General features: G+C 52.5%; 1 protein-coding gene across 2 annotated transcripts; it reads left to right on the top strand.

The window, feature by feature from the left end:
• Nucleotides 1-1,883: 1,883 nt before the first annotated feature.
• On the top strand, nucleotides 1,884-15,175 carry ALKBH5 (alkB homolog 5, RNA demethylase). Of its 2 annotated transcripts, none has more exons than XM_063314692.1 (5): nucleotides 1,884-2,098; nucleotides 3,085-4,208; nucleotides 9,701-9,781; nucleotides 12,243-12,398; nucleotides 13,268-15,175. In XM_063314692.1, exons 2-5 carry the CDS (start codon nucleotides 3,466-3,468, stop codon nucleotides 13,455-13,457), a joined length of 1,170 nt encoding a protein of 389 aa, XP_063170762.1. In that variant the 5' UTR covers nucleotides 1,884-2,098; nucleotides 3,085-3,465; the 3' UTR covers nucleotides 13,458-15,175. The 2 variants fall into 2 exon arrangements, with proteins under 2 accessions (XP_063170762.1, XP_063170761.1); XM_063314691.1 differs by having other exon boundaries at nucleotides 1,884-2,102; nucleotides 3,090-4,208.
• The last annotated feature ends 374 nt before the right edge of the window (nucleotides 15,176-15,549 follow it).

Below are 15,549 nucleotides of genomic sequence, written 5' to 3'. Positions count from 1 at the left end.
ATCCTTTCCCTATGTCCACAGAACTCAAATTAGGTTTTCTACCAACGAGTGAATCTTTCGTTGGCTTTGTTGCTCAGCTAGGTCAAAATTATTCCAAATTTCCTAACAGCCCATGGGTTCAGGGACGGATCTACTATGAAACTAATGAAGCTTAAGCTTCAGGGCCCCTAACCCGGGCTGGGGACAGAAGCGACTTTAATCTACATTGCTTAAAAATTTTGGGTTTCGTGTTAAGGTAGGACATGGCGGCTGTACAAAATAGTGGGTTTGGAATTGTGACATCCGACCGGCTTTCTTCCAGGTGAAGAAAGACACCAACGTGCTTAATAGCACGAGTTCAGTGGAGTCTGCTCAGTTTCCCCATTGATTAGGACTTGCAGCAAGACGGCTATTACTCAGGGTTCGGTTTCAAGGACAAGATCCCAGAGCTAAGGGCAAAACAAGGTCAGGGAGCCTGGGCACACTTCCACTTCCTCTCATCTGGCCTCCCAGGGATTTTTCTGAAATTAACATGACCTGCGAGCCAGTGAGCAGGAAGGTCTTTCTGCAGCTGTGACGGCAGGGGTGGTCTGCAGCCTCGAGCAATGCAAGATAAGCAGCATTGTTTCTTCCGCCTCCCTGCAGCCAGAAGAGCAGAGTTCTGGGGTGGCTCTTCCTCCCCTCACCCTTGCTCTAAGCTTGGCTCCCAAAAGCGATGCTTCATTTGGGCAGGATCAGCCCCTGGTGACTCCATGCTCAGCCGGATTATGGAAGTTGGTTCCCATTTCCTCCTCCTGCTTTTGCATGGTCCCTGATGCCGTTGGGATCTCCTAGTGGTCTCCCATCCCCGGGCATCTCCACTCCCCAGAGCTAAAAACAGGGCTCACACGGGGCAGCCCCTTCCATGGTGCTTCTCAACTGGCTCGGTGGGCACAGCCAGGATGCCCTCAGTGAAGGGAGGCAGGCAGAGGTTCTTTCTGCACTCTGTATTGCCACCCAGACCCATTTAGGGCCTGCGAGCATGCTCCGAAGGGCTGGCTGGAGATGATGGGACTGGGAGTCCAAGGAGTCCTGCCTGCAGCCTGCCTGGAAGCATCTGGGAAAGGAGTTTCCCACAATGCTTCAGGGTTGGCCAGAATCGCCTCCGCAAGGCATCACGGGAGGCGCTCCGAAGAGACACCATCTTCTTCAACTCCGCGGGTCTCCCGCGCGCGGATTTCACTTCGGCGAATCAGCGGGCAGCCTTTTCAGGAGGCCGCGCCTGGCGGGGGAAGCGTAGCCAATCGGCGCCAAGGCGGCCCCGCCTCGTCCTCACTTCAAAGTCCCTCGGCGTAAGCTCCGCCCCGCGCATTCCCACCGCCCGGCGAGAGGCTGCGTGGGCAGCCGAGGCAGCGAGGCTTTGTGCGCCTGCGCCCTTCTCCAGCTGAGCATGCGCAATGGGTTACCTCCAAGGCCTTCAAGCCGCCCTTTCACGCATGAATTTTGCAGGCTGGTTGAATTTCCGGCTGCCGTAGGAAAAAAACCCGTTGCGTAACCTTTACGGAACGGAAGGGAGGGGAGGGGAGGGGAGGGGAGGGGAGGGGAGGGGAGGGGAGTTTTGCAACCAGCCGGCAACGCCTGCAGTTTTCTTCCTGATTTGCATTTGTCTGCCCTAAGAAAAGGGCGAGGGGGGCGGCAAAAAGAGTTTCCCGCGGAAGCGTTCCGAGCGTGAAGCCGCCTCCCGTGCCGCTCTACCCGCCCACTCGTTGGTGGCGAGCCCTAGCGCGCATGCGCAGTGACCGCCCAGGCGGGAGTCCGCTTCCTTTCGGAGTGCGGCCGGGGGCGGGGCTGGGCTGCGGCTGCGCAATGACGCGCGCCGGCGCCTGCGCCTGCGCGGGAGGCGCGGTTTGCGCTGTGAGGAGAAGGGGGAGGAGGCGGAGGAGGATGCCCCGAAGTTATTTATAATGTCGGGCCGGCCGCGGGTGACGTAGCGAGCCGTCCGGGCAGTGGGAGCAGCGGTGGTCGCCCCGTCCCCTCGTTCGCCGGGCCTGCGCCGCCATGGAGGGAGCCGGGCCGGCGCTGCGGCTGGAGCCGGACTCGGGCGGCGCGTGCTGAGGGCGGGAGAGCCGGCCGGAGCGCGGTGAGTCCGGCCGGGCAGGGCCCCGGCGCCGCTTCCCGCCCGCCCGCCCCGCCGTCGCGGGACTCCCTCGGCCTGGCGGGGCCGTTCCCCTCCGGGGGGCCGGCGGGCGGCTGCCCTCTCGCGCCCCCTTCTCTGCCCGGGGTCCCGGCCCGCAGCCGCGGGGCCCCCCTGCATCCCGGGGGTCGGCCGGTTGCCCCCCCGGGTGGAGGGCCTCCTCGGTTCCTTGGCGAGCACGTGACAGGTGGGGGGGCGGAGGACGCCCCCGAGGTCGGGGGGCGGCGGGGTTCTTCCTCTGGGGGGCCTTGGGGCGCCCCCGGGGAGGAGCATCCCCTGCCGGAAAGCTTGCCGGAGAGGAGAGGGCCGCGCGGCTCCTCTCTTGGGCCCCTCCCTGGGGGCAGCCCCCTCCTCCTTTTCCCCCGGGGGGGCGATGAGGAGCGGAGAGCAAAGTCTGCCGGGGGGCGGCTCGGAAGGGCCTCGGATCCGCAGAGGAGGGGCTGCCTCCGTCCCTGCTCGCGGGCGGGAAGGGGGTGGGCGCCGGCGGGAACTTCCCGGCCAGGCTAGCCTGCCTGAGTCACTTTCCCCCGTCCTTCCCCGGCGGAGGATACGCGCGGCCGGGAACGCTGCGATTTCCCTGTTGGTGTCGTCACGGGGCATCGCTCGCTGCTGAGGCGGGAGGTTGGAAGGAGTAAGGTGTAGCTGAGCAGGTCGAACGCGGGGGAAGTCTGGCTGGCTGGAGGGGAAGTACAGTTGAAGCAGAGCCTGTCCTCTCTTCCCTTTTTCCGGTCAGCACTTCCTAACTTTTATCCATGGTTAAAATGGGACCCACAGCTCATCGCTGAAGGGAGAGCTCGTTTGCCCCGAGCCGGGTAAAGGCTGGCAGGCCGGGCTGTTGGGGGCGATGTGGGTGGAGTGGTGCACAAGGGCTGTCTTATGCTGAAACCTTTTCTCAGCACTGTGACCGTATTCTGTAACTTTTCTCTCTGCAGACAAGGTCTCCGTTGTCTTGGCACACATCGGGGAAGTCAGATTGGTTCTGCTGCAGGCGGAAATGCTGGGCTCGGTGCCCGTCTTGTTTCAGTGCTTGGGCTGAAACCGAATACGTAGCTTTCTCACGAGACGCTGGGTCCCCTTGCCCCTGCTCTGGGGGCAAGGGGGGACTCTTGGAAGCGGGGAGCATCCTGCCCATCTGGAAGGGCCCTTGATTTGGTGGGAGCTAAGCTGTTGGCTTTTTTCTTTCTTTTCCCCGGAGATTGTTCCACCGTGACAGACGATGCCATGAACGTTAGCAGTGCGTCCCACTCACCGGCCCTTCGAACCGCACCTCAGGGAGTTTGATAGGGAGGGCAGCGGCCACCGGGGGACTTGCCATGGCTGGGAGTGGTTACACAGACCTAAGAGAGAAGCTCAAGTCAATGATGCCTTACCGGGACAGCTACAAGAGCAGCAGCAGGCGGGATCCTGCAGAGCCCCCCTATGGAGCTGGGGCGGGAGCGGCCGAGCGCAAGCGCAAGCACCGCAACAATTCCGACTCAGAGCCCTCCGACTCCGAAGAGCCCCAGAGGGAGGAGGAGGAGGAGGAGGAGGCCCAGAAGGTCAAAAGCGGCATCCGGCAGTTGCGCCTGTTCAGCCCTGAGGAATGTGTCAAGATCGAGGCGCGCATTGACGAGGTGGTCTCCAGGGCTGAGAAGGGCCTCTATAAAGAGCACACGGTGGACAGGGCCCCACTCCGGAATAAGTACTTCTTTGGGGAGGGCTACACGTACGGGTCACAGCTGCAAAGGCGAGGCCCCGGCCAGGAGCGGCTGTACCCGCGTGGGGAAGTGGACACCATTCCTGAGTGGGTTCACGGCCTGGTCATTCGCAAGCTGGTGGAACACCGGGTCATCCCCGAGGGCTTTGTGAACAGTGCGGTGATCAATGACTACCAGCCCGGAGGCTGCATAGTCTCCCACGTGGACCCCATCCACATCTTTGAGAGGCCGATTGTGTCCGTGTCGTTCTTCAGTGACTCAGCACTCTGCTTTGGCTGCAAGTTCCAGTTCAAGCCGATCAGGGTCTCCGAGCCAGTCTTCTTCCTGCCTGTGAGAAGGGGGAGTGTCACTGTACTCAGGTAAGGAAATGCCACCCGGGAGGCTCTCCTGAGCTTTGAGTCTGTCTTGGCTCACCGCTCAGCCACTTTGCTTGGTGTGTTTGGAGTGCTCAAGGTTCTCTGGGCCCCGTCCGTCTTTATGAAAGCCGTTTTCCCTGTCTGCAGTTTGGGGAGAGCAGCCTGAGAGGGAGTGAGTGGCTTCAGTATTGGATAGAGATTCCTTGATGAGCCACCGAGGATTTTGTTGGTTCAGTCTGCCTTCCTATAAGTGGTTCCTGATTATTGAAAGGCTGATTTTCAAGCTGTCTTCTGGGAACCTTCAGAGCCTTTTAAGTGAGGCTCAGTTGACAAGGTGATGAACCAGCATCCGTATATGGTTTAAGCCGCCTCAGCAATCTGCCGTTGTGCGCAAAGAAGTTATTTCAAAGCACATTCTCAGATTTGGGTAAGGTAAGACTAAAGACTGGTTGGTGGGGTAAACTAAGTGTGCCGTTTAGATTGCAGCTGGCAGTGCAGTTGAGTTCCTTACTTCCACAAACTTGGCATGGAGTGAGTTTGCAGAGAGCAGGCAGTCTGAAAACCATAGAAGCAGAAGGAAGCTTGACATGAGCAGCATCCAAGCCATAACAGTAGAATGCAGTTCACTGTAAGATAGGTACATTAGAAGAAAGAGCAGTGTGGGGAGAAGACCCCAGACATCAGGAACCCACCCAGAAGGCAGAAGGAGGGAAACTACTCTGGTTCATGCACTTTCAGAAAAGGGTTGTATGAGTTTGCATCTCTGCAGGAATTATTTTGACTCCCAGGGTGCACCTTCCAGCTGAATTCAAAGCTAATAATTTGTGTTTGCATTCAGAATGCAAATTGGAGAACTATATAGCTGAGATCAGTTCTCCATGGCAGTATTTTTAAAAACAAAACACAACCCCTACAGTATACAGTAAAGCAGTAGCTGCCACTTGGAAGCAAACTAACACTGGCATGCCAGACCGTGAGGGTCTTTTCTTGAGTCAGCAGAACCTCTGTCTTTGGCCCGTTGGGAGGGCCTGGCGAGGACTTGCTTACCATGTTCACAAACAAGGGGTGAGGGTTGTACTTTCCCATCAGGTGGATTCTGCAGATGCACTTAGTTCTCTAAAACATACCTCTTTTTTTCTGGAGGAGTGTACGATAATTCAGCGATCCAGGGCAATTTCTGCTAAAGCTGCGACTGGAACTTGCAATCCTTAGCTCTTATTTTTTCTGTACATCCCACCGCTTCCTGGCTCTGATTCTTTTTCTGTAAAACGGTGGATGATCATAGATAATCAAGAGATAGTATTGCCTGTGACAGCGCCTAGTGAAGATGCTGCTGCTTCACAAGCACTAAGTGTGAAAGAGTACAAAATGCTGGGTCAGGACAAACTCGTGACAAACTGTATTTATAGGCTTGTAAGCCAAAACCAGTGTTCTGCCAGGATGAGTCAAACCTCCCTAACGATTCGGTGTTGCCATGGTAAATGGAGGGCAACTGGTATTTTGAGGGTCTGAGGAGTGAACATTTCTGCCACTTGGAAACGCTCTTTGAGGGGTAATGTGATCCCCTGCTTGCCTTGGTAAGCTGATCTCCACACAATTCTGGAGGGAAGATCTCTCCTTAGCTTAAGCATGGTCTTGTCCAATAGCCCAGGTGCATTAATAATAAAGAGAAGCAAAAACTAAGCATTATATCCAGGGTGCCTTGCACACATTAACCAAGGTTCACATAGGAGCCAAAGTGGCATCAACTCTCAGGAAGAAGCTAAGCTGCTACACAGAAAAATAAACTGAAAACCTGAGGTGCGCTGGTAGCAAAGCAGTTTCAGGCAGGATAATAACTGGGAATATTTTGATAGCTTCTGACTTGTGTGTGGAGCAAAAAATTATTCTTGTTCAGTTGGCCAACTTGCAGCTGGTACTTGACCTTCTCTAGTTTGGTTTTTGTGTTCCAAGCAGCGTGTGACTTAAACTCTGTTAACCTGGCTGTAGCTCTTTGCAGCTCTGGTGATGCAGCCAAGTTGCACAACACTATCAAAATAACGGGTCACATATTAACATTAAATTAAAATTTTGGCTTAGGTCATGTGAACTCGATCGTTGTGTTTTGTGATTTATAGCCAAGTGCAGGGGGGCAATATTTGAGGAGTTGGGAGCTTCAGCACTGCCTCCTGACCCCCTGAAGGGCTTATCTGGTGATGCTGTCACATCACTGAAAGGACCATTGCTGAATCTTTTGGTCTTCAGGTGGATTAAAAGTGAGGATGGGCAAGGGAGGCCTCCCAGGACAACTCACTCCCATTCTTCCTCTTAAAAACATAAAACCCTGAAAAACAGACTATCCTGCTGAAATGTGGCCATTTTTCCCCTGAATTTTAGCTGCATGATCTTGGGGTGATGGGTTGCCCACCTCTGGTTTATGTAAATATGTGTTCCCAATGATCCTACAAACATGGTTAAAGCAAGTTAAAGCTCAACACCAGATGAACCCAACCAGCAGGCATTGCATTTGGTATGTACTTTACTGCCTCTGCTGGTACAGTGGACTCCGTTCAGCCCTGCCCAGCCAAAGAAGGAGGTTTCTAATTCACCAGTTTATATCTGCATGGCACAGATAGCTGAGCAGATGTTGGTTTCACAGCTTTTTCTTTCTATCTAAGAGTTGCTTCTGCAGGATGGCAGGTGTTCCTGTATTTGGGCCTTTTCATTGTTAAGTCTGGCTGGGAATCACTGTAGCTCTCTGACATTCTAATCTGTTTCCTGTGTCAAGCAGGGCCTTATTTATAAAAAGATGGGTGCTTCTTTTTGACAGTTTTAACGCCCACCTCCTGTGTTCCTGATTTCCCAAGTTGGGGGAATGGGATTCTGGCCCATCTGCCTGGGGGAAATGTTTGGTGAGCAGATTTACAAAATCACCTGTCTGTAGAGCTGCTTGACTATTCAAGGTTGCCTCTGCCAGTTTTCCAGGGCAACCAGTGGGTTTTTTCTAGGAGCAGGAATCTTCTATGGTTACTATAGGGCCAAGGGCAGCCTGCAGTGCCTTGACATTTATTTTCTGGCAGGCTGGTTTCCAAGGTGAGGCGCAAACATCTCGCAATTAAATGCCCTTTAAACGAGGAGTTTACTTCAGTCTGAGGGCAGTAGCTACAGGGTTCTCAAGCATTAACCTAAAGGCAGCCTACCAAGGAAGACATCACCTGGGCTGAGAATTTTGCTGGTTCAGTAAGGGGACACACCCACTTCTTTCAGGTTTTCTTGAAACTACCAGAAGAGTCTTCACATCCAGGGGATGTACTGGGTCTGAACACTTGGTCAGAGAGGAAGTAGGCACTTCTAGATCCGGCGTGGCTCGGTAGCATAGGCAGACAGCGACAGGTTCTTAATCCTGCTTGATCAGAGGCCTCTGTTGGCAAGGCGGCCCTCTACAGAGGTTGCAAGAAACCGTCTGTATTTTGTTTAGAGAACTTCTGTGGGGAATGTGGATGGCCGTCGGGTTCCCACAGTTTCTAGGGTTCAATAACGTGGCTTCCCAAAACCCATCCCCGGTTCTCCGGTGTGTGATGGCCAGGCTGTGCTTTCTCATATTTACAGCTGCAAGTTGGCTCCTGCATCTGAGTTGCTTGGTTTAGGAAGGGAGGTGGGCTCCATAAGTTCCACTTCAGGTATTACAAAGAGGTGCGGAAAAGGGGGAGAGAGTCAGTGTCGATGTTTCCTGTTCTCCCCCTACCGTACATTTGAAATGCTTCTCTGGAAGCCACATCTCATGCTGGTTTGGAAGATGATTCTGTCTCCAAACTTAAGAATCGCTCCCCAAATTCCTCTTTAGTGGGAGAAGAATACCATACAAAGTGTTAGGTATGAACGCTATGCATAGCCGTTGCAACGCTGATTGCAGTCCAGTTGGAATGATGTCTTTCTCTTAAGAGGTAGCAAGGAGTTTTTGCATTAAGGACAAATTAGAACAGTTCGGTTTCTTTTCCCATCCAGTTCTTGCCAAAGCTTGATGCGGGCATGAAGTTAACCTTCTGTGTCTGATGAAAGTATTGAGAACGTAGCCATATTGTGGCACTATTGAAATAGCTGAGGTAGTTCATATTGGAAGACTACAATGCATTTGACATATGTTTCCACTGCAGGCCAAAGTTGGATTAATAGCCATGACTGTTCCAGTGAATTCTGGAAATGAAACGGCAGTCTTAACTACGGCTTTATAGGGAAGTTGCCAGGCTGTAAATAAAAGCTTCCACTCTCCGTAGGAGCTAACCTGGGGCCCTTTTTGAGTGTCCTGCCTCCCAAGGTGTAGCGGCTGGTTGTAAGAGACAAGATGACCCCCACATTGACGTTTCTGGGAAATGTCTTCTACTGGAGACACCAGCCCAAAATCCTGTTTATTGGCCCAGTCTTTTGATCTATCCAATCTTGCAATTTGTGCTCATCTGCTTTGCCTCAAATTGGTTTCATTCTGTTTTTATTTTACACATTAATGTTCCTTAAAAAACGTCCTGAGACACATAGCCTTAGTATTTTCCAGCATTCAGGGATACCATAGATAGTTCTATGTGTGTACCAGTTAGTACCAGTGAAGGAGTACCAGTTAGTATTGACCAGTTAACTTTCAGAGCAAGAACTGGAGTTTAGTCTTGGAATATCTTCTTGGAACCAGTGTTGGCCCTACAAAATTTTATACTTTATCTCAAGTATCTTAGGACTTTGGTAGCTGGCTGAAAAATACCACTGAACTTGTGCTACATCACCTGTCCTGGCCCCTTGAACCTCTGGGGGCCCATCTTCTAGAGCACAGATACTCGGTCACACTAGCTGTGGGCAGCAACCTATTCCTGAGTTGAACACTTTATCAAACTGACCAAGAACGTCTGATGCGTGATGTTTTTTCACAGAAGGATCAGGCAGTGGCCTGGTATCTAGCAAAAGGCAGATTTTCCTGTCTTTGCTAGCTCACTGGGGTCTTAACGATGCTGTGGTGTAAATGCCGCCTGCCAAGGAATTTCAAAGCCACCTGAATTTTTGTGCTGCTGTCCCAGTACATCTACGAGAACTGTTACGTTCTGTTGTCTTCCATCTTCTCTGCTGTAGCATTATGCTGGACAGGGTAGATGCTTATCTGCCCTTCTGTCAGAAAGGGCTCAGAGTGGAATATCAGGATACAGAAGGTGATTGGGAAAACTCAAAGCAACTTGATTGGAGACCTGGAGCATACGAGGGGACCCAACTTGCGTTGGGCCCGTATTTGTGGCTCAGAATAGGGGTTTGGGGAGGCAACAGAGTGCTACAAGTAGTATTGAGAATGTGGGCAGCCCCTTGGGCTTCAGAGCCCCCAATAACTTTTTCTGCAAGGCCTGCCCAGTCAGTGTTTGAAAGAGGCACAATATTTAGTAAGCCTGGAAGGAGGGGCTGTGGCTGTAGACTGGCTGAGAAGAGGGCCCGGAGTAAACTCATTGGCTCTAAAATCCCTTTTGATGCATTTTTGTTTCATACAGTGGCTACGCAGCTGACGAAATTACGCACTGCATTCGACCACAGGACATCAAGGAGAGGAGAGCAGTGATCATCCTTCGGAAGTAAGTGGCAGAATCTCTTTGAAGAGAAGGTTATTCGTCTGTTTTTCTGAAAAAAATCAAAGCCAGCCACTTTCGCTGGTTTCTGATGCCACACCTGAGTTGGTACACGCCGACTGTCCTCACCCATGCACTCTCTCCCTCTCTGTTTCTGAGATGCTGGCTCTTGAAACATTCATTTAATGAGAGGGCAGACTCCTTGGATCCTTTCTGCAGTCGCATCTGACGAACCACTGAACCGCTGGAAATTGGGGGTGGGGGGGAGGCTGAGAAAGGGCCTTTTAACACACAAATGTCTTGCCTTGTTTTCTAAGGGCTTGAAAAACTTGGAAACACACCAGACTGACCACACTAAAGGTCTCCTTTCCCCCTTTCTGCTTCTCTCTTGAAGATCTCATGCCCCAACACACCAACAGGAGGCAGAAATAGCTCTTGCAGGCAGGAAATAGATTAATTACTTCTGTAGTCAAGAGGGAAGCAACGGTGTCATCTTATTTCAGTTAACCTCTGAGATTGGTGTCTCCAGTAATCTGTATTAGGAAAGCTGTTGGAAGAGCATGCAGGGGCTTTGAGGCTTTGCACAGTAATAATTACCGTTTAAGTTTATACCTCGTTGTTATGCTCCTATAAGCATTCGAGGTGGTTTACAACAATAAAACAAAACCTAGAATATAAACTAAAAGGATGACCTCCAGAACTAAACCATGAAAATCAACAGTTAAAAACATGTTCGGGGGGAGGGGGACAAATGCACCTCCCTGCAGAGAGCATTCCAGTGCCTGGGAGCCCCCCTGGGGAAGACCCTCCCCTGCATGCCGTGGTCACCCCTCTGAAGGCCGTTTCTGAAGGGCTTCGCTTGTGGTCTCAAGTACCTGGGCAGGTTGGTACTGGGAGTGGCGGTCCTTTAGCGCTGTTGGGCTTCAGAAGTCAACACCAGCATCTCAAATTGTGCGTGCGAAGCATCTGGCTGCCAGCATGGATCTTCCAGTGCTATCACACGCTCCCCGCACCTTGCGCTGGTTAGCAGCTGGCCCCTGCATTTATCCAGCAGTGCAGCACAAAGCTCTGTGCCAAGGTGTTTGCACACGTTGTATTCCCGCAGTCCTGGAGACCCAGCCCTTGCCAAAAAACAGGAGCACGTTGCGGGGAACAATCTGGCGCTTGTTTGGCTCCAGTGGAATTTCCCTTAGCCTGATCGTAAACACTTCAGGGCAGCTGAAGTGTGTCTTTATGGGATCTTCTTGTAGGCCAGAAAAGTAGTCGATGAACTTGGAGGTGAGCGGGGGAAAAAACGTGCTGGGTTTGTAGGATAAGCACAGACAAAGAACACCATGGTCCAGCTTGGTTCTCAGTAGATTTTATGAATGACTGTGAGAATTTTCCACTGCCCTCTTACTGCGGGGCAGACTTTGGAGCCTGTTTGAACGTTGTGATCGGAATGGAAATACCAGAGAGCACCTCAGTTCCTTGGCCCTGGCGTGCTTTTTGTGGCTTCTGATGTTTCATACCTGTACAATGTCTTAAGGTAAATATGTCAGCAGGGAACGGTTAGGTTCTTTAAAACATAAGGGAATTTAAACAAAAGCAAACTGAAAATGAATTATTAAAAATGAGGAAGCTATTTTTAAGCTACTAACTACAAAGGGCAACATTGCTGTTTTAAAAGCGGTTATTCTAAACTGGAACAGGCCAGTTCTCGTCGTTACGCTTCCCAGAATACTTGACTATTTAATCAGCTGATCAGCATACCAATCTTAATTTGAGACTTGGATGTTTGTCTTTCACTCTCAGGGAATGATTTTTTGAATTAAATGAGCAAATAGTTTTGCATCCATTTACTAACTGCTTTGCTTGAATCGTGCGGGACTGTGAGGGGTGCATTTATTATACGCTTTGTAGACTGAGAATATCTTGATGTCCAGCCTGAAAAATAAAACTGGATAATTTGACAGATTGTGATAAATGGAAAGTTTGGTCTAGTAGTTAAGGCTCCAGGCTAGAAACCAGGAGACGGGGAGTTCTAGTCCCGCCCTAGGCCTGAAAGCCGGCCGGGTGACCTTGGGCCAGCCCCTCTCTCCCAGCCCAGCTCACCTCACAGGGTGGTTGTTGTGGGGAAAATAGGAGGAGGAAGGAGCATTAGGTATGTTCCCCGCCTTGAGTTATTTGTAAAAATAATGAAGGTGGGATACAAAATAAAATTACATTTAAAAAATAAAAATTTGAGAACTGACGGCGTGGGTGCTAGCAACAAGGTGTTTGTCTAATTGAAGAAGCGAATTTATCCATCTCAGCAGGATCCGTCAGTTTCACCAACCAGTCCTCCACGGTGGGTAGCGTCCAGTCTTTCCATCTCTGTGCATATAATAATCTCACCGCAGCGATCATAGAGCGTTAGGTGCGGGACGTATGCACGATGAGTTGCCCCCGGTAGCGGAGATGATATTGTGTTGTCTGACACTTCCAGAACCAGACTAGATGCTCCCCGGCTGGAGACACGATCCCTGAGCAGCTCCGTGTTGGTACCTGGCTACGCTTCGGACCGTCTGTCGGGGAGCAACAGGGACCCCATCCTGAAGCCAAAGAGGTCCCATCGCAAAGCAGACCCTGATGCAGCTCATCGGTAAGAGGCTCCTCGGGAGCCAGGCTGGGGCTGGCGAGTGTGTGTTGGGAGGGGGGAAGCAAGGCTGTGGTTGAGTAGAATCTCGGCTTCACTTGATAGCCCCTGAATGCAATCGTTTCCCAGGTTCTGGGCTCCAGAGTGAAGCACCTAGACTAGAACCCCCCAAGGGGTTTCCAGCTGCAAGATGAAGTTGGCATTTGGGGTCTGTGGGAGTGCTGATAAAAGAGGCATTTTGCCTCTGGCTTCATCTGGGTCTGGGCTTATATGCAGGATGGCCTTCTCTTGATCGTAAGCGTGGCTGGGTCTGCACCTTGCAGAACTCTGGAATTATGGGAGCTGTAGTCCCTACACATCTGGTGGGAGCTGGTGAGCTTGGAGTTTCCACAAGATGGTGGTTCTAAGTTCTGAACTGCAAGGACATGCGTTCGCCACGTTTGCACAACATGCTAGATGAGGCTGAAGCGGGGTTGGGTAGCGCGTGGCTCAGCATTTTGTGGGAACCCGGCTTAGCCTGTTCGCTAAACCGAGCTGTCCTGGTGTTTGGCCACAGCTTATTATGGGAGTGGAGTTACAGTGTTTTAGTAACCCGGGTTTAAGGTTTTGTGTGAACACAGCTATCCTTTTCTGCAGGGTGGTTCCTGGGTAGAAGGAGAAAAAGAGCACTTGGGAGGGAGTTTGTAAGAAGGCCCCAAGGGTCGGGGTCGGGGTCAGTTTTGCGGAGGCGGAAAAGGTGATGATGCCTCCGTCAAGCCTGTAGCGGCTCTCGGGAGGCCACCACAAAGCTACAAAAGGGAAGAGGGCCGGCCGGGAAGCCGCTGGACGTCCCTTGAACCCTCCGGGCCACCCCGCCCGTCTCCTTCTCTCCGCAGACCTCGGATTTTAGAGATGGATAAGGAGGAGAACAGGCGCTCGGTCCTTTTGCCGAAGCACCGGAGGCGGAGCCATTTCAGCTCTGAGAACTATTGGCGGAAGTCGCACGAGTACACAGAAGACTTTGGCGAGGAGGAGGAGGAGGAGGACGGGAGCCCAGCCCGGAAAGTGAAAATGAGGCGGCATTGAGGAGCCCTTCACCCCCTCCCCAGCTTCCCCGGTCTTAGAGGGGCGAGCCTGGCCTCCCGGCTGTGAAGTTGGATCTTTTCCGTCCCCTTCCTCCTCGCCCCCCCAGTTATTTCTCGTTTATCCCCCCTCCTCTTCCTGCTTTATCTCGAAAAGGAGCTGAAACAAATCCGGCTCCTTCCTTCCCCTCTCGCTTCCTCCCTCCGCATCCATGCTGGCTAGGATATATGTGGCACCGCCTGCCCGCTTTCGCTGGGCAAGTGGCTGTGCCTCGCAGCAGAGGCAGCTTTTTTTCCGTTTTTAAGAAGGGAAGAAAAAAAGCTACGTCGTTCCGTCAGGCGTTGGGCTGGAGCAGATCTTGAAGATGCCAAAAAGTGATGGGTTTTGAGTTCGCCGAGGGGTTACCGACTTCCCTCTGCCTCGATGCCGCCGCCACTTCCAAAGGCTCCCGACGCTGCGGCATTTTCGCACCGCCACGGACATGGCCAAGTCTCCCTCCTGCCCCCCCGCTCTGTATTGCACCAAAGGGCTCCAGTTTCCAGTGCTGACTCTCGTGTGAATTTTTCTCCCGCGGTGTTGAAAAAGCTGCTTTCCTCCAGCAACTGGAAGTCCAAGCCTCGCCGGCTCCTCTTTGCAACACCGGATGGCAAAGCATGTGGGACATGTTGCACTTTAGCGTCAGGGTTTATTCCACCCCCCCGCCCCGCCCCTGTTCTGTGTGTCCTGTTCGATGCCATATCACTTCCCCCGCCCCTCACTCGCTTGGGCTAGCAAGCGCCCATGTTTTCCTGCGCTGCTGCTGGGAGTTTAGTGTGTTTTCTTTCTGTGAAGGATGCTCGGCGGCCCCACGCTAGGGCTGCTGCTCAAGGGCTCATTGAGGGAGGGGGCGCTTGGCCAGAAGCCCCGGGTTCTGCTGAATTCTTCACACTAACAGCACGGGGCACAACGCATGGGCCGGAATTCGAGCGCCCGTCTTGCCTGGGAGAAGGGGCCTTGCGTAGGTGCAAGTCTGTTTATGGCAGAGGTTGCTCTGGAGGTTTTTCCTCCGTGCGTTGAGCCCCACCGAGTCACCTACTGAGTTTGGTCTCTTCCCTGCCCTCTCCATGCCCATATTTTAGCAAAGAATTCTACTAATTCTGCTGTTGCTTCTGATGCTTGAAGGTCAGCCTTGGGCTGCGGCTGCAGCTGCTGCCACCCTCTGATCTTAAAGGCAGGTTGCCAGCTATGACGGAGCATCGAAAGGTGGCAGGAATCATCAGTGGAGCGGTTCTCAGCCGTCAGTTCTGTTGCGTCAGGCCGTTTCCTGGCGAAGAAGGCTGGAGCTGCCAAGTTAGTGCCACCTCGGAAACAGGAAGGCTTCCTTTGCCCCAGGCAGGAGGGGAGGTTAAGTGGCACAGCCAGTCCTCTTTTCCCCCCCCCCCTCTGAAGTGTTTCATCAATAGTCCTCGTGTCTGAGCCTGCCAACCCCACCTCCCCCATCCTCGTTCAGTGATTTTATTGCCTGTTTTACCTGCATGACAAGGTAACGTTGCCGCCAAAAAGTTAAACAGCGGGCCTCGCTTAGCCTCAGACCGTCAGAGTTGGGGGATTAGGCCAGAACAGCACCCTTGCTCTTGAGGAGCAGCTCGGATTTTCATTGCCCCGTCCTACTCCAGAAGTGGAGATACCTTTTTTTTTTTTGGCTTTTTGGCTATGACCTGAATACCTGCTGATAAATATTCATGAGATGCGAGCAGGCACCTCCTAACGCATCACCAGCAGGCCCTAAAATAGCCTGATAAGCAGCTTATAGCCAGGGTAGGATTTGGTATCTCAGAATACATTCAGCCATTTAGGCTTCTCTGGCTGCCGAGGGCACGGAGCGGCCACTTCGGAGTTTTGAGTAAAGCCGAGGCTCGCAGTTTGGCCTTTCAGCGTTTTGAATCACTGGGGCTTTAATAAAATTTGGTGGTCCTGTGAAGCGTCACACAGCTGCCCTATCTCTGTCAAGCAGCCTTGCCCAGCCCTGCACCCTTCGGGGGTTTTGGCCCAGCATCTCTTAGGGTCCCAACCAGCATGGGATCCCAGCACCTCAAGCAGAAGTGGAAGCTCTCCT

This window comes from Candoia aspera, chromosome 14, assembly GCF_035149785.1.
Source record: "Candoia aspera isolate rCanAsp1 chromosome 14, rCanAsp1.hap2, whole genome shotgun sequence".
Taxonomy (NCBI): domain Eukaryota; kingdom Metazoa; phylum Chordata; class Lepidosauria; order Squamata; family Boidae; genus Candoia; species Candoia aspera.
This window is presented reverse-complemented; position numbering and strand designations above follow the sequence as displayed.

What these genes read in the sequence shown, in the direction of transcription:
- ALKBH5 (XM_063314692.1), top strand. Translation starts at nt 3,466, where the DNA reads ATGGCTGGGAGTGGTTACACAGACCTAAGAGAGAAGCTCAAGTCAATG. An exon ending in GCAGTGATCATCCTTCGGAA is followed by an intron (nt 9,782 to 12,242) that starts GTAAGTGGCAGA and finishes TGACACTTCCAG; the next exon opens with AACCAGACTAGATGCTCCCC. An exon ending in GACCCTGATGCAGCTCATCG is followed by an intron (nt 12,399 to 13,267) that starts GTAAGAGGCTCC and finishes TTCTCTCCGCAG; the next exon opens with ACCTCGGATTTTAGAGATGG.